At 40.7% G+C, this 26,518-nt stretch overlaps 1 protein-coding gene across 1 annotated transcript in view; it reads right to left on the bottom strand.

The window, feature by feature from the left end:
• Positions 1–23,303, bottom strand: part of KLF13 (KLF transcription factor 13) — a 31,150-nt gene extending 7,847 nt beyond the window's left edge. The window contains exons 1-2 of the mRNA XM_080350979.1: positions 23,130–23,303; positions 20,305–21,724 (exon numbers count right to left, since the gene is read on the bottom strand). Coding sequence (XP_080207105.1) covers positions 20,305–20,845 — 541 coding nt within the window. The 5' untranslated portion in view covers positions 20,846–21,724; positions 23,130–23,303. The remainder of the gene's footprint in view (positions 1–20,304; positions 21,725–23,129) is intronic.
• Positions 23,304–26,518: the final 3,215 nt, after the last annotated feature.

Genomic DNA, 26,518 nt, shown 5'->3' with positions numbered 1-26,518 from the left:
ACACAACCCCTCCCTGTCCTGTATGTTCCTTCCTCTTTTGAAACTACAGCAGATCTGTTGCACTAGGCCAGGGGCTTCTGAAGCTCTGAAGTCAATTATACAGACTACATCAAAACTGGGACTATATAAACATAGTTACATTTGTGTGTGTTAAATATGTTAAAGAGTTTTTTCTTTTGAAACACAGAAAATCGCTAAGGTGAGTTTAGCCTTCAAGATTCCTTCCTTTTATGATGGGGTCTAGATATATAGAGACAAATCTTTGAAATACATGCTCCCTATTAGAACTAACAGGAGTATTTAAAGCTACTTTAGAAAAGATACTGAATTAGCTGAATAAATCACTGAAGCAAAGGCACTTTTATAACTTTCTGAATAATTAATTAACCTGGTCATATGCTTACCACTTGGGTCAGAATGTGTGTATATGATGATTCAATTTCATGCATCAGTAGAATCCAGTGGAATAGAAAAGCCAGCAGAAGGACAACTCTGAAACTAAAGGCTAACAAAGTGAAAGTGAGGGAACGAGAGATATGTGTAATTTGTAAACCACTCCTATGGCTTAGAGAGTCCTCATCATTTTCCTAACCAAGGGTCACAGGCTATCTGCAACTACTAGCAAAATGAAGGGAATTCATTCAGTGAAGAAAGATCAGGGCATCCTTGTCTTGGTGTCCTCCCTAGCTTCCCATCACAAAACTGTTTCTAACAGTTCTAACTGTTTCAACAATATTCTTGTTGGTATCCAAAACACTACATATAGCAAAACAGCTCTAAATAATATCTGTATATGAATGCTGCTGAAATTCCATTAAAATATCTAATGCATTATACCTGATTCTCTTTTCTCTTCTTTGTACAAGTGATATCATTGAATATGCTAATCATCAGCAATTAATGCATTGCTTTCTGTAGTCAGAGCTGTGTTGTGTTTGAGGGTGTAGATAAGGTTAGTTGCAAAGTAGAGAGGAAATACATGGCAGTGAAGTATGGTGTCAGACAAACGTCACCATTCCAGTAGTCTTTTTGAGGTTGTAGATAAGGTTAGTTGCAAAGTAGAGAGGAAATACATGGCAGTGAAGTATGGTGTCAGACAAACGTCACCATTCCAGTAGTCTTTTTCTCACTAGTCTGAAATGTGGCATAGTTATAAGGAACAGGAGAAAAACAGAGAAGAGTGAGAGAGACAAGAGGAAAGGGCTTGCAGGTGAAATTCTGTGGCCTTACAGTGAAGTCAGCCCATGTTGTTGCAAAGTATGCTCCTGTCCACTTCTAGAACTATGCACCATAGCAGTCTCAGTGAAAACTCTCCTGGAACAAATACTGTTAAGTTTAAATTAGGAACTCAATATCACTTGTACCATTTATACTGTGTCTTTAGTATGTATGGATTAGCTGCTGTAAATGCCACTTGGCTTCACAGATCTTACAGGAGAGATGAAGGAAGAATCCTCTCTAGCCTAGATCAGTGAACAGCTAGAACACAAATCTTCCATTTCCTGACCCTATGTAGTGCTTATGTTGGACACTTGAAGGCCAGGATGCCTCACTGAGCTGGACATTTGGTGTGGTGTTTTCTTCTTCACTTTTTGTGATGTTTTTAGCAAAGTGTTTCCCAGGAGTTACTGATCATATACAAATGCAGTCAGAGCATTATTTTCCAATGTAAATTTGCTCATTAATACCTTGGGTAAGCCATGTCAGGGAAGAAAGAGATGCATATGTATGTTTTCTCTTCACATCGTATAATAAGCATGGAAGATGTTTCCTGTGTCTCAGAGGGCAAGTGAAGTTTTCTTTTTATGGCTAGAAAAGACAACGCACAACTCCATGGTAGTATCTGTGTTAGTGCTAGATCTTCTAGATAGCCTTGTCAAAAACTATATACGCAGTGACTCTTTTCTGTCTTATTTGCTGTTGTCTTGCTATGTGACTGCACTGATAGCATGTAAAGTTTAAATGCACTATCAGTACAGCGATACCTCTTAGTCTCCAAAATTGTGAGTAATAAAAAGTTCAGTTATCTCTGACAAAGGTAGGAATCCGTCAACCAGAAAAATGGTAACGCTACACAATTACATGAGATGGTGTTTACCATGCATGCAATTTCAGAGCTAAGGTATAAATCTCTTCTTACAGTTCTATACGGATTTATTATTGTTATCTAATGCTGCTCTTATTTTTAAAGCTTAACATTCACCATTTCACTCTCTTTCCCAAAAGTTCTGACGCACAACCAAAATGGAGACCTCCCATCTTAAAAAAGAGGAACATCTGAGCCATTAGGATACCCATGAGGTCAGAAACTTAACCTACCTAGCAGGGACAACTTCCATGTCTAGGTGAGTGTGCAGACTGGGCCCCAGAGGAATAACTTCCATCGATCGTGCTTCCATTAAGTGCAGTGCCTTTGTTTACATGGACCTTTGCCACCTCCTAATGTAAACCTAGCAATTTTTCCTTTTGCTGCTGGAATCTATGAGTAAACAACGCACTTTTACTGAGTACCAATGACAGGCCTAACTCTTGAAAAATGAAAGGCAACAGCCTCAGTGTCACAGAACTTATATTTTAATGCAAACTAAATGCTGGGTTTTCTGTCAAAGTTAGGCACCTGCAATTGCTGTATGTAATTTCTGTTCAGTAAGCCTAAAACTCTTACTGGGTCTCCTGATCTCTGAGGCATTAAATCCTACACTAGTTCTCAGTAAAACAGCTGAAACGCCACTATCTAAAAGACCAGTAACTTCCACTTGATTTTGTCTCTCCTGTGGCTTGTTCCAAGAATGGAGATCAATAGCTGACCCTTTGACTTCACACTTAAATGCAATATAATTAAATGTGTTACATTGAGATGATGAAGTGATGAATTCTGGGGAGAGGAATATGTGTCTTAGCTTTGTGTCATTTACAAACCACACTGAATTACCAGACTCTTTGCAAAGAAGGGGACTCTGGAGCTTAATACAGTAGCCCTTCTATAACTATTACTCTAATTTGTTCTACTCAGATCTATGAATGCAAGAAAGGAAGATGATCATTAAAACCTCTATTGTGAATAGTAAATAAATGAAAGAAACACTGTAAATAGAGCCTCTAAACACATCTGGGTGTTACTGAATGACAAAACTAAAAGATGGAGCATTTTTTCTTTTTCCATTGTCAATTATACTTTTTAATAAATATATCTCAAAAAAATACTGGGGTTGCAAAACCAAAAAATGTAAGTGCTAATCAGCAAATCTGACCTCTTGCATCACTCCAGCAAAGGAACTTCAGCCTAGAATTCTTGCCTTGAGCCAAAAACTTGTTATTTAAGGGGTTTTCTTCATTCTTGCGTACAAAGCTTGTGTCATCAGGTAGGTCAGAGAAGTCTGGCCTCTTAAAAACTAACAGACTAACATCAGTGAAGATATATGAGATTTTGTTTTTCTTTTTCTGTCATGTTGATGAGCCAATTCAAACCTTTTAAAGTGAAAAGAGACTAGAGAAGAGCTCTCCAAATGTATGTAATAATGAACACAGTGTTTTTAACAAATGCGTCCAGTTAAAACTGGAAAATAATAATATAGACCTTGATGAATATATGTGCTGGACTGAGATCTTGTTTAGTCATTTGCAGTCTCATGTTACTTCTGTTCTAGCATGCTAGTATGCTCATTTGTTGTCTGCTATAAGCTGATGATTTCAGCTGCATCACTCACCCTCTGTTAAAGCAAATAAAGTGATTAATGAAAATGTTATGCAGACAGCAACTGAAGCCAAGAAATAAAACTCCCCAGACTTGATTCTCCCTCCTCCAGGAGGGAAAAAAATCTTAACCGTAGCTGGCATAAGTGAACCAAATGCATCTACAGGGAATGTATAGTTAAGGTACCAAGAGAAACACAAGGTTTCCATTACAAACTGCTGTCTGGATCTTTCCTGTGCCACTTTGCTCACTCTGTTACCCAGCCCACTCTTCAGACTCCGACCAGCTCCAGATCAGACATCTGTTAGCAGCTCCATGGGAGCTCTAAACAGTATTACACTCCTTGGCATCCTGCCTTTCTCCAGCCCACTCTTACAGTGGAAAAAAAGATGCCATGCTTACTATAGAACACTTCTCTCTCTTCTTTCAATCTGTGCTACCTTTTATTGAAACCTAGGATTACATCCCAACAGAGCTGACAGCCTGTCAAGCCATTCATTCCCAATTGTGTGGTCTTTACACAGAAAATCACACGCATAGCAGAATTAACCAGTAGGTATACATGGGTTGAATGCCAGGAACCAAAAATGCAACATAGTGACTTCTAAATGTTATAACTGCTGCTTTGGAGATTCCCTTGCAAAGGTATATCCACAGATAACTGTGCTCCTTTTTTGATCAATGTGATGACCTATCTTTCCTCAGCCTTCAATGTGGGACACAGTTTATTCCTTGCTCTTCTACCAACCCAAGGGCCTCCTCTCTCTACCTGAAAATTCTGTTTTCTAGTCCTTGTTGGAAAATTCTGGTTAGCTTACTTAGATGGTCTTGAGTTTTAATTTATCTGAGTTCTGATCACTGTCGGTGGTAGGAACTTAAAAGCTAGTTCAAACCTTAAAGCCTGAACCCGAATATGCTTGAATCGCAATGATGTTTGAAATCAAACTGAAACATCACAAACCAGCCCTGTCTGTATGATGAACACAGAAACAACCTCTGTAGTGGTTCAGACTGCTTTCTCACAAAAAATTTTTGTGGTGGCTTTCATAAAAAATTGCATGGTAATGTTCCTCATCTCTGCTATAACAATTTAAATGTTTTAAGTGGGAGAGCAATTAAATAGGTAATGACAAATTATATTGATCTGGTGTGAATTGTGGGTGAATTAATAATGAAACTATGAAACTTTGGCTCCATGAGCTTTACCCAGTACTTGTGTGAATAACTGCAAAGAAGGAATCTTATAGCCCCATGAATCAGTCTTTTCTCTGTTGACATATCAACAAATTTTTTTATTATTCTACTAAAACCAGAAAAGCACCTGTAAAGGCAAGTCTTATCAAATTAACGAAGGGTTGTCCTGCTATGTAATATAAAATACTACAGGATTTTTCATCTAAACTGAAACCTGTATTTCATTTATCTGAATTTTGGAAGATGTACAATGTCATCTGCCTCCAACTGAAGTCCATGTACTTTGGCATGAATAGACATTGCAGGTAAGTTACGACATTTTATGTGCACAGCATCTACCAGGATTTGGGGACAGGATGAGATTTCATTTTGCTAGAAGCCAAGCAAACAGAAGTTAGTGAAGTTGCCTTTGGCCTGTAACTGTGAAATGTTTGTGAACTTTTCAACTGTTTAATCAACAACCTCACAGTAACACAGCATGCATGAAACATGAGACTTCAGCATTTATGAGTACAGCTAAAGCTGTAAAGCTCAGTGAAAAATCTGATACTGAGAGTTTATTGCAACTATATGGAGGAAGGAGTCAAAATTTCCTTTTATTCTCATTCTGAATGGATTGTTGTGCCAGAGAGTAAGGCGGTGCTGAAGTAGTTTATGAGCAGCATCAGCCGATGACAATAGAGAGCATCCAGCCTCAGAGAAGGGGCAGCTCTGCAAAGTAGTTTTATGGGTTAGTAATCAAATAGTAAGTCTGTTGCTTGACACCGGGCAGCTACCATTCAAGGTATGTATAAACCCATTGCATACACTTCAGAAAATCTTCTGCGTAGATTGTAAAGCCACACTTCCTGTTCAAACCAGGATTCAGGTTTTTGTTTTCAATAAAGAAAACTGATTCTATGATAACAGATATTCTAATACGCTCACTGTTAAAGCAGGTCAGCTTTTTAGAAAATATAATATTTGCAGTTGAACAGTCAACTCTTGGAAGTCTCAAATGTTCTATTCTGACAATACCTTCCCCATTTATTTTGCATCTCCCCATCTAGCAGTCTCCTTCAACCACAGCTGTACGGAAAGAAAAAAACAGCATCTGTTACATGACCATTTCTAGTTTCATCTTGTTTTCCCATCTTTTCTATGTGTTAGTGCTTTAAAACTACAAATGTGTGTAAGCACACACACATCTAGGCCTCATTCTCATATATAAGCAGAAAATAAATTGCAGAAGGTTCTCAACAATTATCACTGATCAGGTTGTCTTTTAATTTTGGCTGTCTTAACGTTTTAATCACTGGAATTAACCCGTAGGGATAAACAGGCAGTTCTCTGAAAAATCAGGCTCCTATCCAATGTCTCAAATAATTTCTGAGAGCATGTGTTATCACCTTGGTCATATTCTATACAAAATAGAAAGAAATGGCTATTAATGAGATGTTGCAATGAAATTCCCTTAGCCTTCCTCCTTACACAGACTTGCCAAACAACTCCTCACTAAGCCGGCAAGACTTCAGGCATCAACAAGTCCCATGGAGGGGGGTACATCATGTGACAGGAGAGAAGGCTGTTTTATTAGACTGCAAAGAGGAGCACCACTGCTAATGCACCATTTATCTGAGCATTGAGACCCACAGTATAGCACACCCTATATGCAGCTTAGCTTCCACTGCCTCTCCATGTTTTACAATAATTTTGTAGGATAGCAGGTTGCAGGGTCACTAGGGAGACTGGCCTCACCAGCTGTGTGTGACGTGTGGGGTCATGGCGTAGGAGAGAGGCCATGGTGAGTGCTGGAAATGAATGAATGAACTATGTGATTGCAGAGGAGTACAAGTGAGGAGACAGTCATCTGAGTGTGACTCTCAATATGAAACATAACTGAAAAGCTAAGATCTTAAATAGAATATGGACATATTTCAAAGACAGCTTTGTCAAGGGCATCTTGGTATATATAACTTTGAAAACACCACTACTATTGAGGCAACTATCTCATCATACAGAAATCAACTGGATTCCTTTTGTTCAAAAGAAAAGTACTACTTTCAATACTTTCTTGTTTTGAAGTAGTATTAAAAGGAACACCTTTACTATTTTGATTTTTACCAAATGATATAGAAGAATGGCCTCTTTATCAACTAGAACTCTGTTTTGCCTTGCATGCCATGCTCATGTCTTCATTGCTTGCCTTAACTGGTTTTAACGCTAGACTGTTTTGTAATGTCTAACTACAGAATGTGGTTTATACATTTGAATTATGCTAGAAAGGCTGCCCAGCAGCCACCATTTTCTCTATAAGCACCTGAAAATCCTCTTAATGTTTTACTGTGTGAGTGATTCCTTAGCAGAGATTCTGAATTGTACAGGTCATACATATCATGTAAAAATGCAGTTGCTGTAAAGGCAGAAAAGCTCTAGTAGAAAGATCCCTGTTACTTACCAAAACATAAATTACTAGCGCCTGAGGCACATTTATTCATGCTCTGCTCTGCTTCATTTAAGAAGTGAGCAGGTCTACTCTCTAATAGGCCTGCTTTTTTGGGTGAGGAGAGGAAACCTGCTGGCCTTTCTGCCTTTTTGAGATGGTGCACCTGTTTCTTGCTTATGCAGGAAATTAGTTGACCACATTTTGTATGCCCAAATCAGAGGGGTTAATGAAATACTTAGCAATATACAGGATTTTACTGTGGCCAAAGACTTTTCAGAAGCTTCCTGTGATGGAAAAGTTCTGTGAAATATAATAGGCAATGCACATTATTTTAAAATAAAAATTCTAAAAGATATCCCTGCCATGTAAGTCTGCAGGCTAGCTCTAAAACCTTATGCAGGGGACATAATTTTTACTTTGAAAAATATTATAGAAGTTCCCAGCTGTTCTTATGTCCATTTGGACTCCCAGTCAATTTAGTTCTAAATCTGGGAACTACAAAACCATTTGAACCTGTCTTCCTTTGCAGTATACAGAGCTGCAAGGCTCATAAACTTGAGTAATTAGGAGGTTCTATTACAACAGACTGACTAAATAAAAGCAATCAGGAATTGCAGCTTCATGAGCTGTGTTGTATCCTGAATTAGCTTTGGGGGACTGAGATGATCCGACTACTACTGTTGCAGCTTGACAGTGCAAAACAGGACACATTATTATTCCTACAAAAGACATGATGCACAAAGTACTTCGACCTCGAATGTCACTCATTTCTTTGAAACCTGTTTCTACTTCTTTTTAAAAGGAAAAGTTTTTACAGCTCAAATTCCAGATTGTTACTCTTTGTGAATACAGGACAAGAGAAAATCTTAGTCTTAGGAAAAATGCACACAAAGGGGTATGTGTTTACTATTTTTTGCAGAAGATACATAACCTCAGCACTGTAAAGCTGTATACACAGAGCTGCCTGCATGCTCATAGATGCACATCTGTAAATCACCTTTCAGAGTAACCCCTTGGTTCTATTACTTAAGGCTGTAAATGCTGTTAAGAGAATAAATTCACCACTCTGGGAGAGGTGGCTAGGGCCTGTTCCCATGCTTTAATAGATGGGAGAAGGAACTAGACACAAGGAACATCCACACAGAAACTAACACAGAAACTGGACAGATTAGAGTTGATTACTCACTGACTACTGATGAGTCAGCGGAGTTCTGTACAGAAGGTACAGAAGGAGCTGCAACTGTGTCTTATAATCAGAAGAGTCAAACACAAGCTTGACTTAGGACCTTTTTTCTTTTTTTTTAATTAGATAATAAAAAAAACAAAGTCTGATTTCCAAGTGAAAAACAGTTGTTCAATGGGAGTTAATTGCTGTTCTTATTGTATTTGTCCTTGAAACTGCCATGAACATACTCAAATGAAAAGTATGCTAGCACAATCACTTCTGCATAAAGGGAATACCACAGAACTTGCAGAGCACCCATGAGAATGTTACAGACTCTTTACCATTACTTGGGCAAGAAAATAGTTCCATAGTAACTTGGATTTCTTTGCAAGTAAGTGGAGCTCATTTCCTCCACTGCATTCAAGGAGAAAAACTATCAAGTGTATCAATCATATCAGTTCCTTGCTTTACTGCAAGAAATTAGTCTAAACATTTAAGCAACAATTTTAATGTAAACACCAGAAAAACCCACCTTATACCAAATGAGTCTTAGTCTCTTGCAAACAACAGTCATCATACCTAGTTTATGGTGTATAACACAGAAATGTAATCCAGAAACTTGGAAACGTTCAAGGGTACACTATACACAAAACCAGAGTTGGCTCATGGAAAGAAGCTTTAAGCAAACATGCTCAGAAGTTCAGCACAGGTGTCATATGCTTTTCCAAAACAGCCTGTAACTTGCCCACAGCACTAGACTTAGCAGCACAAAGCAGGCTATTGATGATACATCCTAAGAAAGTACAGCTGTTTCCCCAAGAACTCATCACAAAAGCAAAGCACCAGCCAGATAGCATTCTCAGACCTTTTTTCATAACCTATTACATTATTTGTGACAAAAATTGAATTTTAGTAAGTTTTGCCTTAGTGACAAAAAATAATATAGTGGTTTGTATATTCAAAAGGGACTAGTCTATCGCATATAAAAATTGAATTATGTTCCTCTAAACAGTCTATAAGAACACCAATCAACATAAGGACAAATGAAGAGAAGGATTGTTTCACTGAAAAGTTTGGTGTTAGACTGACAGGTGGGAAAGTACTCAAATCTTTATTATTATTCTATTAAATTATAGGGGAAAGGAAGTATAGAGTCAAAGATGTAGGTTTAAAATAGTGTATTATTACAGAAATTATTTTGGTTTAGTAAGGTCAGTGATATTGTTTTCTCCAGAGGCAGCTCTACTTAAAAATATCACATGCAGAAATGCAGAGAAAACAGGTGAGTTCTACATGGGTTTTCACCATTAAGCAATGTTAGCAAAAAAGTCTTTAAAAATTAATAGTCCTTCATCATCTAGGATCCTGTGGTGTGAATCAGTAGAGAGTTTACACTTGGAGTGAAAATATGTTTGCTTAGTCTACACTGCTTACCAGAAGCATTCATCAATTCCATATACTGAAACTAGGGTAAGAAACAGAATTACAATTAAAAACAAACAAACAAAACCTGCCCTTTGGGGACTGCCTGAAACTTTGCTTAGAAGATTCTGGTGCTGAACATTTGTAGTTTGACAAGCAGTGTTTAAAACCTGCTTCTCATTGCAGCTTTGGCTCTGCATTATATAATGAGAGCTTCATAAATTATCACCTTATACAGTATAAGGTGTCTGACGATCATGTTCCTAAACATATTTCATCTGTACTTCTCCCAGCTGTAGAAGTCTGGGACAAGGTCCATGGTAAAGCATTTGTGCCAGCTGTTGTACAATGTTTGCTTACTTCAGTGAGCACAGCAAAGATGATATTGTAACCTGCCCAACCATGTCATCCTCTGAAAGCTACCCACGAGAGTTGTTAATTAAAATATCTCTCCAGAAGTTAGGCTTTCACATACTCCAACAGATGCTGCTTTAAATCATGTCCGATTTGGTCAATGAGATGGTGCCATTAATGATACTGTCCCATAGAATGAAAGGAGATACCAACACAGCAAAACTCACTTAAGCTGGAAGGAAAATGTAGAAAAATGGTGAAAGAGTCTTTCAGCATGGATCATTACCCCGGTCTTGTGTGATACCTGAACTTACTTGCAGATGAGGTGTTAAGAAAGGCATAGAATATAACTGTAGTAGAATGAATCGTGAGTGCCATTGTGTTCCTGCAACATTCAGCTGCATTCCCACTCATATATCTGTGCTTCTACAGATCTTTCATAAATCATGGTTATCACAATTACAGAGGAGTTGTGATACATGTGTACAGTTTCCTTTTACTTTAACAGTTTTAAACAGATTTTTATGGTGCAAATATAACAATCTTCTTCAGTTCTCTGGCCTTGAAAGTGTGCAGATTATGTGGGATCTATATCATAGATGAAACTGACCGGAAAGTAGTGGGACTGAATACCATAGATAGACGCCAAACCTCTAACATACCTTCAGTAGCATCTGTTAAAACTCACTGTTATGAATTGAGACATTTTTCCTCCTAAAGGTACTGTTTCAGGCCCGCTACAAGCTCTGGCAGCCATCATACCTGTCTGCCATTTGAAAACTTGTATTTTCAACAGTATCAGCTACTCTTGCAGAGCAGGAAATAGCTGGAGATAGTGAAGAGAGGAAGAATCCTCCCTCCAGGCAGCATGTCCCAGTATTTGAGCAATGCTGAGTTAATCTACCTGTCTAATCTACAGCCCTATTCCCCCTTCAAAGCCTCATCAGCAAATGAAGGAGGGACAGAATCAGAGTTAGGGTTCACAATAAGTGATCTTTAACTCTGTGCAAAAGCATTTTTATGTATATTATCAACACATATATTACTACATGTGCAAGTGGTGGGCAGAGGAAGTGCTTTCCAAATGAAACACAAAATTCTGTGCTTAAATAAATAACTAACTAAATAAGTGTTCCTTATTAGGGACAGTGACAGATTTTTTTTTTTAAGACAAGGTATAGGTGATTAGCTAGAGATAGTCTTGTCTGTCATATCATAGATCTTGAAGTAAAACTGATTCTACTAAATCCACACCATAGCATCTATGAAACCCATAGTATAGAATTACTTTATCCTGTGACCAAATTTTACATCTTTTCAGCCATTTGTTGAAAAAATGAGCTTTTAAATCCATTTCTTACAGGTGTATTTATGCTAATAATAGTATATAGGGGCATCTATAAATTCCAAAGCATTTGCTTTTCTGATTGCTCATAATTTTGCTCATATATTTCTATTTCAGTTGGAATTTGGTTGTTGCCAATCTGAGAAAGACTATATTTAAAATCTTAATGAGAATAATTCAGTTGTTTCAAAGAATGATGGAAGTTGGAGTAATGGAAGCTGCAAATACTGTACATCTCTGTACAAAGCAGGGAATATGTATCAATGAGAATCCTGACGGAGGTGTAAACCTTTGGGGTATCTAAGAAATTCAGTTTTGGTTTGGCCATGTTCTTTGCTAATATACCCTGGATTTATTATACAATAAGACTAGCCATCTGCCAACATTCTATTGGCACTGCTTGTATGGACATGTATACACCAAATGGAAATTTCCATTGACTTAGAGGGGCTCTCAGTGCTCTATCAGACTTTCACATAGACGTGTAAGAAAGCTGTATACACTTCACATTGATTTTGGAAAATATATCAGTTGCCAGAACAATCAAAAACTGTGAAGGCAATGATGTATTAATGCTAGTCTGCAGTCTTTCTGCTGGCATTTAAAATGCAAATTTAAATTCAGTAAGTCCCCACAATATATAACAAGAATATGTCTGTGGTTCAGTGAGATTTTAGCTGCATCCCTGTTCATATTTGTTATAGCAGGATCCTAAACTACCACATTAAGAAAGCAAAAAGTTCATATGCACTGTGATGTGTTGCAAGCATCTATGAAGCCCGGTCTAGTATGCAAATTTGCATTAATGTAATTTCATTTATTTACCCTCAAAATGCAAACTAAATATTTCCTTGATCTATTAACAAACAGCTCATTATTTCAGCAAAATTTCACAGGAAACATCTGAAGATGGACTAGGCTATCATGTTCTAACCCTTCTCACCCGGCTCCACTGTAAGTTCTTCTGGTAGAAATACTGACAGCTGTTTAGTTTTAAAAGCTCAATACATCCTTTTGGGCTGTTGCACCTCAGCTGATCTTACGCTGGAACTAAGTGGTTAGCATTTCTGCCTCTCTCCTTGACCAGGTTTAAAAGCTGCTGTTGAAGGCAGTGCAGCCTACATAACCAGCACACCCATTCCGCTTGTGTATTTGCTGTCCAGGGATCCTCTAGCTGGCTGCAGGACCAAAGAAGACAAAAAGGTGCAAAACACGTAGCAGCAACACAATGCTCTCTCATGAGAATTTTTCAGGTGCTTCTATTCCAAAACTTCATATAACTTAAAACCAAATCATAGAGAGCAGTCTGGTAGAAATGAAGTGTGCAATAAATCAAAGATATCTTATTGATCCATCGTCGGCAATATCAACAGATACCCAGCTACAAATACTTTGCCTGTAATTCCTGAAAGCACTATGAAAGTGCTGTAACTGATTACAGAAAATATTTTTTTGCACTGGAGGTCATTTCAGGATATGCTCACTTTAATACTATTTGACTTGTGCCAAGTTCCTGGTTAGCAAATGCTTTTTTATGTTAGGGCTGCAAAAAAGTTTCTGAGGTCATTTTTCTACCAGTAATTACAACAGTGGCACTCTGAACTTTTAAAAACTTTTCGTTTATATTAAGTGGAGGCCCTGTAAGATCTGCTGAATCTGCAAGACCTGAAAAATACAGGATATGTGTGTCTGACTTCAGTGCCTGTACTTAAATAACCCACATTGTCTAGCTATTGTTAAACTGAACACAGCAAGATAATGATCTCACTGCCCATGCGAATCTACCTAATAAAAGCCAAGTGGGTAACAAAGGAAAAAAGTATACCTATAGAAATTCTAGAGAAAGGACCCTTCAAAGGTTGTCCTGCATTTGAACAGCAGAGTACTTTTTTGGCTCTGTCAGCACTGACTTCCAAACAGCTGATCCAAGACTGAAAGCGGGTAGGGAAGAAGGTGGAACAGGCTTAACTTATAAAACAGAACTAGAAACCACATGTCCAATATAAACAAGTTCCAGGTTTCTGCTCTTGGACGTGCCATAACCATGTTCAGCCAGGCAATAACACAATGCAACAGTTGTATTTTAAATGGTTAAAGGTGCTTTCTTTTCAGATGGAATCCAATTGTGAGTTTGTTTCATAAAGAACTCCAGTTTAGCAAAACATTTGTTTATGCACAACTCATGCCACATATAAATACTTTATAGTGTCCTGCAAAGAAGTATGTGCTACTGCAGAAAAATATACAGATCATTTAGAATACTTTTTCCATAAGGTTGTGATTAGTTTCCAATACAAACAAAGCTATCAATTGCAATAATCCATTCGTTAAAAAGTTTGTTTGCTGGTCTTGCTACTGAGAAGAAAAGTGCTGCTACCAGTGTCTCAGATGAGGAAAACAACTGGAAGGTGATCCATCCTCACCACTTGCAATATTAATATGTCTCATTACACTGGACCCAAATACCACCTCCATGCTTAAAGGCAGACAGCTTGTGGAAAGAGAATTCTATGAAGCTTCTGATTTTTCACTAGATACCCAAAGTTTTCACAGTATAGAAAAGGCAGTCTCTGAACACTGTTAATGATGTTGACTGCAACAGCTGTAGTAGATGGGATATTTTTTGTTAATTACCCTCTGCTCGATTACAGTAAGATCACAGGTCACACAAGTTGGCAAGTCACTGCCTGAGCTAGACTTGTCTCAATAACTGTCTTAGTCTCAGCAAACTGTGATTGCCAAAGAATTAAGGAAGTCACAAATGGATTCATTTTCTTTCAATGTTTTTTTTTCTGGTTTACTGAGTATGTTTCGGTCCAAACACGACCTTGTGTGTCCTCTCAAATTCAAAGCAATGCTCATTTGTCCTTTAAACAGATTGTTATAATCTTCTTCCCTCCTCACTCAGCAAAAAGCAAGGAGCAGAAAAGTGGTGAAAAACTATGGAAAGAAAATATGTAGCTATGCTGAATATATCTGTTTCAAATACAATGGTGAAGAGAGAAAAAGAAGAGAGTATTTTTCATAGTAGACCCTTTCTCCATCACAGTTATGACAACTATAAGTACAGCTTTTCTTTAGAGGCTTTTTAGCTACACTAGCTAAACCCTGTTAATTATTACCAGAAGCTTTATTTCTGTGATTTCTGCATTATTAAGATCTCCATAAAGACTGGGGAGAAAGAGGAGGGAAAGGAAGCCTTTCACAGAAAAACCTGTATGATTATCAGGTGATTTAGTTCTCTCTAGTAGCTAATACTACTCAGGTGTGTGCCAGCCAATTGGATTTTCCATGCAACCAATGTAATCCTCACTCTTTTGCAGCTGAATTAACTGAATCCTATTATTCAATCCTGAACTAGTCAGGTAAAAGGAGTGAGTAGGAGTAGTTCTGGCTTTCTTCCTGACTTGAGCTCCTTCTGAAAAAGTTAAGTTTTAAAACTTGCTTACTTTTTTAAGAAATTTATGCCCTGTACTTATTTCAGCATATGTGCTTTTTATTTGGTATCTTCAATGAACGCAGACTGTTTGTTCTAGGCTTAGGATCTAAACTTTTAACTAATAACTTTATTCTTTGGAATTGTGTGTTAGAGTGAGGACTTAGGCAGGGCTGTAAGTGAAGTTGTTTTGTTTTCAACTGACTAGTTTTTTTAATGTGTTGAAACTTTCTTAGAGGAACTAAGAAAAGAGTTGCAGAGCTCTTTCAGAGCAAACAAAAACAATGCTTCGCAGTTTTGTATTGTTTTTAAAAATGCAGGCTTATTAAAAGACATTTAAGACCATCAGTTTTCAGAAAAATGCAGGAGCAGGCTGCTGAACTATTTAACACTGAGAAAGAATGTTTGTGGCTTAGGCTGGAAAGACAGCTGTTTCACGAGGCTGGCATTTGAAGCTGTCCTGATGCTACCACATGAGCCCATCTCAGAGAAAAACCTTAGAGAAAGATTTTGATGCACTCAGTAAAGAGAGGAGGTGGAAGGCAGCAGAAAAACATTATGGGACAGAGTGGCCTAGAGGCATCCTGGAGCCTTCTGATAATCTGGGTGTATGACAGTGTCATAGGCATGTGGAGCCAGCTAGCTGTTTCTAACTTTTAACACAAGAAGTCAAAACCAGGAGGCCTAGCCACTAAAACTGAAATTGCTAAGCAACCTGCAGAGGGCCAAATTTACGTAGTCTGTACTCTTGCCCATGGGAAATGAGCATTTGGGAAAGGCCTTTCTAATTCCTTGTGGCATCTTGTTCAGAGGAAGCACAGCTTCCCATTCAGTCCCAGCATCTGGGAGCAGGCTAGCTGGAGGCTCAGAGGATGGATACCAGTTACAAAGTCAACAGAAAAAGTTTGCTTTTTTTTTGTATGGGTTCATTAGTGTTGTCCTCAAAAATGCAATTAGAGAGATTTAATGTAAAGAAATTGAAATTTCTTTACAAGTGAATAGAAGTGAGTCAGTCTTTTCTGCCTATTTCAAATCTGCTAATATTTCATTAATAAGGGTTAGACTAAAAAGAACAACAGATAACAATTAACATATTCTCCATAACTGCAAGGTTAAGCAGGCTGAATATGCAGCTGCCTAAGCTCACTCTGCCAGCTAGAGAGCAACAAAAGGTCTTGACCACTTTCTCTTGGATGAGTCCTGATATCTGTGAGCAAGGATAATACAATTAGGATGGCCTGACAGCCATATAGAAGTCACCTAGTTTAGCCGTAGTACAGAGGGGCTGCTGTTAAGCCACCCAGCCCCCAAGTTTGTTTCACTGCAAGACTTTACCATAGTAAGACTCCAGACCCAGACTGGTGGCCACACCTCCTTAGCTTTTGTTAATTTGTACAAACACATTTAGTTCTGATGATTGAAAAGCTGTTTCTGCATTATGATGTACTGCTTGGCAAGCAGAACTAGTGAGTTTAGAAGGACATTTCAATGGAATTAAATGAAGGTTTATTTTATGCTTTCTCTGCATTCATGATGGCATGCTAATGAGGATGGCTAAAAGGTTGCAGTGATTGGTGGGGGGGGCTGCAGTACATAGGATTCTCATGATCCCTGCCCAAAATCCAATCAGTTTTTCTCTGCATATAAACACGTGGTAAGCACAATAAGTTGGGGTTCTCTATAGCCTCTGAGAACATAGTGGGTGTGGACAATGCTTTATGACGTTGTAGCCTGTAGATGGCTATTATGCTCTGCACTCTTTCCACTGATGCATCAAAAGAGACAAACTGCTTTCCAGTGACTCCGGAGAATTTCCAAACCTTCCTAGTGACCCCATGCTGAAAGACCTGCTTAGAGAAAGGAGAACTTTGTCATGTAAACGGTTTATCTGATTTTCTGAAAGTCCTTTGTGTTTAGGAATTTTCTCAGGAGTGGAGAGGATTTTTTAAAACCCATGTGCCAGTGAAATTTTTGTATCAATGGGATCAATATAGCTCAGGATAAACAGGGTGCAATGTCTTTGGATCACAACACAGCTTCTGAAGTCCACAGGGACCGCAGTGGAAAAGAATTTGGACTTGACATCTACCCACTGACACTAAATATAACCTTCTGGTAAACATTAAAACTTCAAGGGCTTTGTGGCTGACGATCACGTTGAACACCAGGACATCCAGTGAGAGAGCAGGGTGGAAAACATAAACATGAAAAGAAACCTAGGGGGAGGGGAAGGATTTGAAAGCTGGTGGAGAGAACGGCAAAGATTTTGGTGACTTATGTTTTCTGCCTGGTTCAAGGATTTGTTGATTTCATAAAGACGATGTGTTCATAAGGCTGAGATAGCTTAACCGCTAGTGTACCAAACACAAGAAACTATGGATTGTTCTAGCACATTATGTTGTAAAAGAGAACTTAATTCTAAAACACAGTACTTGGAACAAGGGCCTAAGGACAAAAGGCAGATGCTGCTTCCTTGGTGGTTCCATCTTGTCTCTTCTGGTTTAAATAGGATAATTATTATCCTCTGCACTATGGTTTTTGCTTTCGGTGTTTGAGCACTGAATTCTAGGTGTAACTATCAGGATTTCACACAGGGCACCAAACAGCTGGAAAATAATATCAGTCTTTGGTCCCTACCAATGTGGACTGGATTTGGCCCAACAGTACTCGGAAGGCTCTGTATCTCTTTGCCACACCATAAGCCAAATGATCTACTCTGTCCTCCCTGCAAGCATGAAGAGCAAAGCCTTTAGTTTCTGAGCATAGTAGCATACAAAGGCAAGCAAGTTTCTAAAGCAGGTCATAAACTACGCCATTCAAATATCTCTAGCACTATTATCAGTATCTTCTTAGCCTTCAGTTCACCCCTAAATATCAGCTCATCTGGTCATACGGCACATGGAAAAAGTTCCACTCCACAGCAGAAGTTTTTGATTGTTTCTTAGTAAACAGGTTTGGAAGTCAGTGGGGTAGCTGTTTAAAGCACCTTGCCATGTCTGCCTGGAGTACTTTCACCACTGCTTGGTGGAGTGGATAGCCATCACCCTGTCCATTCAACGGATGGACAGACTGATATGTACATGTTACTTAACTAGTTCAGGACCACTGGAGAGCCGAGGAGACCCAAACCCTTGTTCTCAATCAGTAAAACCTATTACGTGTTTCATAAAAACAGACATTTGCCAGTCCTGGACGTCACGCTTGTTCTGTTAGCTTAACTCCTAGTGTCATATAAACTTTTTTCAAGCCTGTCACAATTTCTTTTAAAGAACTAAAAAAATTCAAAGACCTTAGAAAACACTCTGCAAGACAAGAGGCATTTTAAGCCTGTTTAAAACTCAGTTCAAACAGAGACAGACCTGTTGCCAGTGAAGAGGGAAACTTGGCAGCTTTGTTTAAAGCTTCCCACACAGACACTGGAGATGCAAGAAAACAAAGAAGCTTTAGTCCCCGAGGGTCCTGCCACTCCCAGGGCAAAGCCCGTTCCTTCCCTGCTTTTCCTTTAGCTCTCACACACACGCACGCACCCTCTTCTCTCAGTTATATTAGCTACTGTAATAACCAATTAAGTCCTATAGACCTGGAAAAAATACAGGAAATGAAGAGTTAAAAAACAAAACAGAGAACTTGGAGACAAGCCAGCGTCCTCGAATGACTCGGTTCAGCCGGCAGCGCGCAGCGACACTCCCCACCCGGCCGGCCCTCCCTCTCCTCTCCCCGCAGGGCGGGCATGGCCCAGCCCTCTGCTTTTTATCAAGGACAGGAGTTCCCCTTTTTGCGCTCTAGTTGGTTTGGGAGCCCAGAAACACTGCTAAATTTATCTTGCACTTCTAGGATAGCAGCAAATGCCAGAAATAAGAAAGCAAGAGAACTGAAAATTAGTGGAGACAATTCCCTGCAAGCCAAGTGGAAGTACCTTTTCTGTGTAACTCCCAAGGAGGCAAAAAGCAGTTACACAGTGCAAAGCAGGGCAGGCTGCCTGGGCTGCCAGGAACACGCTATTCCTTTGGCTGTCGGCACAGTGAATTATCCAGCCATATGCTCAGATTGGATGGGGTTTTCTTGTCTTCCACAGAGAGCAAAACACACCTTCAGTTTAGAAGGGCTCTTGCTTTATTTCAGGAAGACAGCAGGAAAAGCTGAAGGCACACTGAAGAGGTGTGGGTGAGGCTGCCACCTCTGAACTAAAACTGTTCAAGAGCCATTAGGTCATGTTTAGTTCTAAGGATCTTTGTGTTAATGTGCTCAGTGAACTGACCATAGATCTTAGTAAACTAATTTGTTGTCTGAAATTACTCAGTGGAACAGCTTGTACAAGCCTGGTGTAGTCCGTGTGGTGCCTCACCACATGTGCTATGATCAGTGCCTTCAGCAGAGATCGGTCTCAATTTTTGGTGCTCCCTGTCTGACTGGAAGCCATCCTGTTCCCCAGCACCAGCCAGAGGAATGAGGTCTGGCAAGTCATGGGGTCTGTTACAAGATGGCCTTCCTAATATTCTCAGTACATAATTTTCATAGTGCTTAAAAGAGTTCCACTCTTTTATGTGTGTATCTCATAAATTATAATAGCAAGAAAAGATGTGGTCAGATAAGGCTTCACCAAAGAAGCAAACACTGAATACCCATCAGAACAAGTTAGTGTTTGCATTCAAGTGATTTTTTTCAAAATTGGTTTCACCCAGCTACTAAAAGCTTTTTTGAGACTGCCTATGTTCCCTCTCTAAGCTTACGATAAATGTCTCCTCCCAACTGCCTTCATGCCTACTCTAGCTTTCACACAAGTGTCTGCTAAAGAAAGAAACAGACACACAGTCATTCAGGTGCCTCTAGAACATTTAATTTTAACATATCAAGAGTACTGATGTATGGGAAGTGATAAGCTGGTGTAAAGGTAGTGACAGGAGCATGGGGTAGGGAAAAGTAGGTGGGGGAGGGTAATAAGCATCAGAAAGGGAAGTAGAAGATACACCGAACAAGAAGGCTAGCAGCTAAAAATTACAGCTTGGTACGATTCGCACAGATGACCCACACACCACTCCCTGTGACGTTAAGTAATAAAAAAGGGCAACATTAGCTTTGAATCTATGCCTAGTAAAGGTTTCTTCCCAGAGGGTTTTTTTGTTGTTGTTGTTTGGTATTCCTGAGCCTGAGTTCTGAGAGGTGAAACCATAATTGTGGCCAAATATAAGTTTGTTTGCTTTTGTTTTTTCAACACTCATTTTAATTACCAAGCTGTAACAAATAAATCTCTGGCTGGATTGTAACTAACCTGTGTGGGTCCTTAGATGAGCTTTAAGGTGGGAAGATTTGCCATAAACTTTTTCACACCCCACATAGGGGCACTTGTGCTTTTTCTGGGGTGATCCAGGGTCAGTCCAGCTTCTCGTGCGTTTGTTCTTTTGTCTGGGGCTTGGCTCAGTTACTGCAGCCAGGCTAGTAGGTGTGGCCGCTCTTCCTCCTCCACGCTTACCAGCCGAAGACACACTTTCTTCCCCAAACTCCTTAGGAGCAATAGAAATGTGTATTTTTTCTGCGATACCAAAGGTCTCATTTTTTTCCATCTTTAGAGTGTGTGAGTTTGGTACATGCTGGTTCAGATCTGCTAAAATGCTAGCTACCACAAGTAATGATGATCCATTGTCTTTCCCGGTTTCTCTGACTTCCCGCTTATCTTCTCCATTCGATGAAGGAGTTATTGCTGCATCAGGTTGGGGATCAGGCTCCCCTTTGGGACTATGGATAATAGCACGACTGGACATAGAAACAAGGCATTCTGCTGCAAAATGATCCACGAATGCTGCTGTTGCCATTTTTCACAAGTTTAAAGAGAAATCCAAACAGGAGAGAGGAGGAAAACAAAACAACCAACAACAACAAAAAGAACAAATAAAAAACCCCACTGTTTTTTTTCTTTTTAAAAAGATTATGTGATCAGCTTTTCCCCTCTTATTTCTCAAGATCTCTTTGTAGAAGTAAAGGCTGATTTAGCAGCCATCAAAACCACACTTTGCTCGTGACGATCACACCCAGCTTGTCCCTAAATCAAAAAAGCGCTGGAAGTCCAATTCATGAGAAGAAGAGGAGCAGATAGATCCTGGCACTGGCAGCTTGTTGCTTGCGGTATGAATTAATGCTGTTTTTTCCAGAACGCCACAAAATAAAGGTGCGGTTTCCCCAGTCCTTCCATTGCGCGGTGACAGTAGAATAAGCTTTCCCCGTTATCGCTCCTCGGAGTCGCCCGGACCCCTGCGGGGGCGTGGCCTGGGAAAACATCTGGCCCTGACGTCACCGCGAAGCCACATCCTGCGCCGATCAGGTTGGCGGCGCGCGAGCGGGGCTGTGCCCGCCAGCACGGCCTGCGCGCGGGGCACCCGGCCGCAAATGAAAGGACGCGGCCGATTGGCTGGCGGGGGAGCGGGGGGGGCGCGCGGGGGCGTGCCGCGCGTCCCAATCGCCCCCCGCGCCGTGTCCCGGAGCCACCCCGCGCCACACAGCCGCAGCGCGCACAGCGGCGGTCGCGGACCCCTCCGCCGGCGGGAAAGGACGCGCAGCCTCGCCCGGCAGGCGCGGCTGTGCGATCGTTAAGCTGCCAGGCCTTTGCAAAGGCCCTTCCCTCTGACGGGTGTTAGCGATTCGGGGCGTGCCATAGTAGAGCTTGTACTGCTAGGGACAATCTAACAGGCGCCGAACTGTTAAAAGGAGGAGATGGATTAAATAAAAGGTTGTAAAATTGGAACTGATACAAGTGACAGGAAAGAGTGAGACTACACCGTTGGTCTCCAGCTATACAGATGGAGTTCGTGTGTGGATTTTAATAGGCTGTGACAGATTTAACTAACTGCCAGGGAATACACTTGAAATAGACCTTCTTCTCTGTCAACACTTTCCTCACTACAGCACTCTGCTGCCTCTAAATTATTTAAAAGTACAAATGAAAATAACTTCATTGTTATTCTCAGCTTGCAAAACATACAGCTCAGCCAGTTTTATAGAGATTAATGCCAGAATTAAAAGTGTTGCATGTGTGACTAACTTACCAAGCAAAAGAAATGCATCTGAATTCAGACCTGAGAGCGGCAGGTCTGTGGTGCTCCTTACCTTTGTTGGACCATGTTTTCCAGGCTAATTCCTGTGAAATCCCCATCTTTAGTACAGATGGACCTTTTCTCTGAGACAGGGATTGTCAGAAAGCAGGAGGGCTTCCTTGGAAGCCTTTCTTTCTGGATGGAAAGTTTTGGAGTTTGAGGGGGTGTGAGAGGAAGTGAACATCTGTTGCAGAAACTCAAATAGCTTTGGCGTTAGGCTGAGTAAAAAGTTGGTTTAACACACATGAAAATGCCTTATTCAATGGCAACATCTGCTTATGCTACCAGTGCTCTTTATGAAAACACATGCTTTAGGTTCTCATGCCATACATCCCCCCTGGGTCCGGCTCATTGGTCACCTGTGTCTACCACAGTGCTCCGTGTCTGTTCTCTTGCTAGTGCAGCCTGCAGTGCTACGTGGGGCTGGACGCGCTGCACAAGGGAGGAACACGGCACACAGCCAGCGCGGGAGGATGTGGTTTAATGCTGAATCGAGCCAGATCGTTTTGATGCAGGCATAACATACCATGCTGAGCATATCTACAGGAAGTGTTTACACATTTCCAAATAAAAAGATTAAGTTTGGGACTTACCTATTTGTTCCTAGATGAAAAAGGAATTCTGGGGAAAACGTTTTTATAAGAAATCTTATTTGAGGTCAAGCTCAACCTCCTCCTCGAAGGATGATTGCTTAAATAGACCTGCCTGGCAGTTCTTTAGAATTAGTTGTAGACTGAGAGCAGAAACCCTGCAGCTCTCCAGTTTGAGCAGAAACATGGGCCATTTTCAGGGGAGTAAGGAAGGGACAGAGCTTGTGCCCAAGCTCTCAGTCCTTACCACAGTGTCAAGGACCATTATCAGTAAATGGACAAGAAAAGGGAGACCTGGGCTATCCTGGTTGCCAACCACCAGCAGGCTTTGTCTCAGCACTGACAGGGGGTTCCAGAGGCACCCTGATATCTCTGTCCCCCCACCCCATGCCCCCCCAGCAATGCCCCTCTCCTCCCACCTCCTCATCCTGCGATGTTCCTCCGCAGCCTGTCCTGGGCCTGTTGCCAGCCCCGCTGTGTAGCAGCAGCTGCTCCAGGACTCCTGTGGCTCAGAAGGGCTGGGGTGGCCTGGTCCTGGCTACAAGAGAGGTCCTGCCAGAGGCCAACAGCAAGTCCAGCAAGTGCTGAGAGCTCCCCCCATCATGGCTGCCTGCCTGGCTGCCTGCTGTGAGGAGAGAGCCCTTCCGAGAGCTATGATTGGCTGCTCCACTGCCTTCTGGAACCTTCCAGAGCAGGCTAGCCAATCAGGAAGGGACTTCGCCTGAGGTGCAGGGTTTTCCTCAGTGGAGGGTTCTGTGGGCACCCTGCTGGTGTCTGCATCTCTGAGGGGGTTGTCTGGGCCATAATCTGAGGCTGCGTGTGTTTTGCCTTCGTGAGGTGAGCAGGTAGGACACAGTTCACCATGATCCTGGAGTTTTTGGCCAGAGGAGAGAGGCACCGCATCATGTGCACAGCTGGGCCTGTCTGCAGCCGGTGTGCTGAGAGGAGGTAATGGCTGGCTATACCTGATGGCCAGGAGAAGTCCTAACTTTCTTTTTCAACAGATCTATTAGGTTAAAGCCTTGTCCTCCTGTTACGTAGGTGTGCGTTTCATGTAAAATTAAGAGCCGTGACCAAGTCCCTAGTGGACCTCGTGAACTCTCTAGTACTTCTAAAATTTTGTGGTTGAGAGCTTGTTTCGCTACCAGGCTGGAAGTGTTGCAGTGGCTGTGCTCTGCCTGCTGAAGGGCAGGCTGCTGGGGCAGGGTGGCTCAGAGGAGGTTTGTTTTGATGAGAACTTACTCCTTTTCTGGTTGGATGAACCCTTTGGGTGTGACTTCTTCATTTGGGGCAGAGCGGTGTTCTGAAGGTTACTTGTAACAGGAAGGGGTTTTAATGCAGCAGAGCATTTACCTCGTAGTTGGTAGGTGTATATGCAGCCCAGTTTCATGTATTGCTCTCTTTTAAATCATGTCTATGAATGGAAATATGCCTCTGACTTTCTAAGAGCTGACTAGAAGTAAAAAATTGTCCGGTCTTGCACATTATCACTATGATACAGTTACTATCTCTTTGCATGTACAAGAATGATGTGTAGTAAGTGTGTTTGTCGTCTGGATATGAAAATTCCAGCAGCCCAATGAAACCAGGTTTGGCTTTTAGTGCAGGATTGCAAATATTACATGCTTCTGTGTGAACTAACAGTAGCAAATAGCCTCCCTGCAAGCAGCAGTGAAGAGTCTTCCTAAGAAATTTCAGTCGTTACATTAGATCAATAGTACAAAAGGACTTTATGGAAAATCATTAGTCCAAATATGGCGCCCATTTATCATCTCCATAGTGATAATATATTTACTTGCCTGTTTGTTCATTGTTATTATTTGTTGCATATTTATTTTCCCTGAGCAAGTGTAAAAGTGAATTTCTGTAAGTACACAGTAAATATTACATTCACCTCTGTTGAATGTCCTGCAACTGTTAACTTGTTCTCACCAAATGAGCTGAATTTTGAAACTGAGATTACCAAAAACATTTAATAAAAATATATCCTACCTCCCTCTTTATGTTGTTGATGTGTTCTCACCTGCAGGCATTTGTCCCACAGACTTCGGTGAGATTTTTTTCCCTCTATCATGGCACTATTTTTCCATCCACTCAAGTAATACACCCCGGGTTTTGGCAAGCATTTTTAATATTTAGTGTTTTCTTAACACATAGAGTTTTGTTTAGCTACAAGTGCATAGCAGTGGATAATTTTAATTCGAATCCACCTTGTTCTGCCCCTCCCAAAACAGCTCATTTACTGAAATTACAAGAATAAGAAGCTCTAAAATGCTTTGTGAAATGAAAATAGTTTTATGAACTCTATTAACAAGAACTTTAAACAGAATAGTACAAAGTCCTTATACAAGTGCCAGACTTCAAAATCAGTTGATGTTTCATTTTGCATGGCCAAAATAAGGCGGGGTGGGGGGGTGGGTGGGGAGGAGCTACACCAACATTTTTCACAATGGGCATAAAAAATGCTTTTTCAGGTAAAAAGATGTTGTAGTATTACATCCTTTTAAAAAAACAGTAGTGGAAGTCTGCAACATGCAAAATTGGGCAATCTGAAGCAGGAATTTTATGAGGGGAAGATAGGAGGAATTTCATCTGAGAAAAATGAGTGTACTATTCCCAAGAGCATACGATCTAAACATGCGGTTTTATAGTAGCAGACACTTCATCAGCACTTTTCCTGCATGAGTTTGCTTAATAATTTCTTCTGTTTTCATACACTTCTGCTTTATATTGTTTACACTTTTTGTGTGTGTGATTCAGTCAATGGGAGTTCTATGGATTTCAGTGCAGTTACGTGATTTTACTTCACCTCAGGAAGCTCTTTTAAAAATGGAAAAAGTAAAAGGCCGTGTAGTCTCTCTCCCTGTTTCAGTTCCTACACAGCAGCTATAGGCTGAAAAGACATAGTCCCATTTTATTTTGTCTATGTAAAAAGTTCACTGTCCAATGAAACTGAAGGTACAAGGGGGAAAAAATGAAACTGAGAAAACAGCAGACATCTCTGCCTGCCTTCTTGCAGTACCTGTATTCGCAATCCTATATTTTGGTAGAATATTAGTTTTTACTGGTGCTTTCCTGTGGTTGTTCCTTAATGGTTCCATGGTTTGAGGGGGACTCTGGAAAGAGCTGTATAAGAGTGGTTGTTTGAGTCATAAAATGGAATCATAAAACCATTTAGGTTGGAAAAGACCTTTGATATCATCAAGTCCAACTGTCAACACTGCAAAGTCCCACCACTAAACCATGTCCCTAAAGCACCACATCTACATGTCTTTTAAATACCTCCAGGGATGGTGACTCCACCACTTCCCTGGGCAGCCTCTTCCAATGCCTGACAACCTTTTAAGTGAACAATTTTTTTCTTCATATCCAATGTAACCTTCCCCTGTCACAACTTGAGGCTCTTCTCCTGTCACTTGTTACTTGGGAGAAGAGACCAACACCCTCCATGCTACAACCTCCTTTCAGATCATTCTAAGGAGCAACAAGGTCCCCCCTCAGCCACCTTCTCTCCCAGTTAAACAGCCCCAGCTCCCTCAGCCATTCCTTATCAGACTTGTTCTCCAGGCCCCTCACCAGTTTTGTTGCTCTTTGAACATGTTCCAGCACCTCAGTGTCCTTGTAGTCCATAGCCATAGGAATAAAAGGGCACAGAATTGTGAAGCCCATGGCTTGCAGCTCTCTCAAAGATAAGCATGCCTAATGATACCTCTCTTGTTACTATCAGGTTAACAATAATGCAGAACTGGTAGAAGATGGGAAGAGAGGGAGGAAGTGAAAAGGTTTCTCCCAGAGATGGGCCACACTC

The sequence above is a fragment of the Nesoenas mayeri genome, assembly GCF_963082525.1.
Source record: "Nesoenas mayeri genome assembly, chromosome: 11".
In the NCBI taxonomy this organism is placed as follows: domain Eukaryota; kingdom Metazoa; phylum Chordata; class Aves; order Columbiformes; family Columbidae; genus Nesoenas; species Nesoenas mayeri.
The sequence above is the reverse complement of the archived record's forward strand: the minus strand, read 5'-3'. Positions and strand labels throughout refer to the sequence as shown.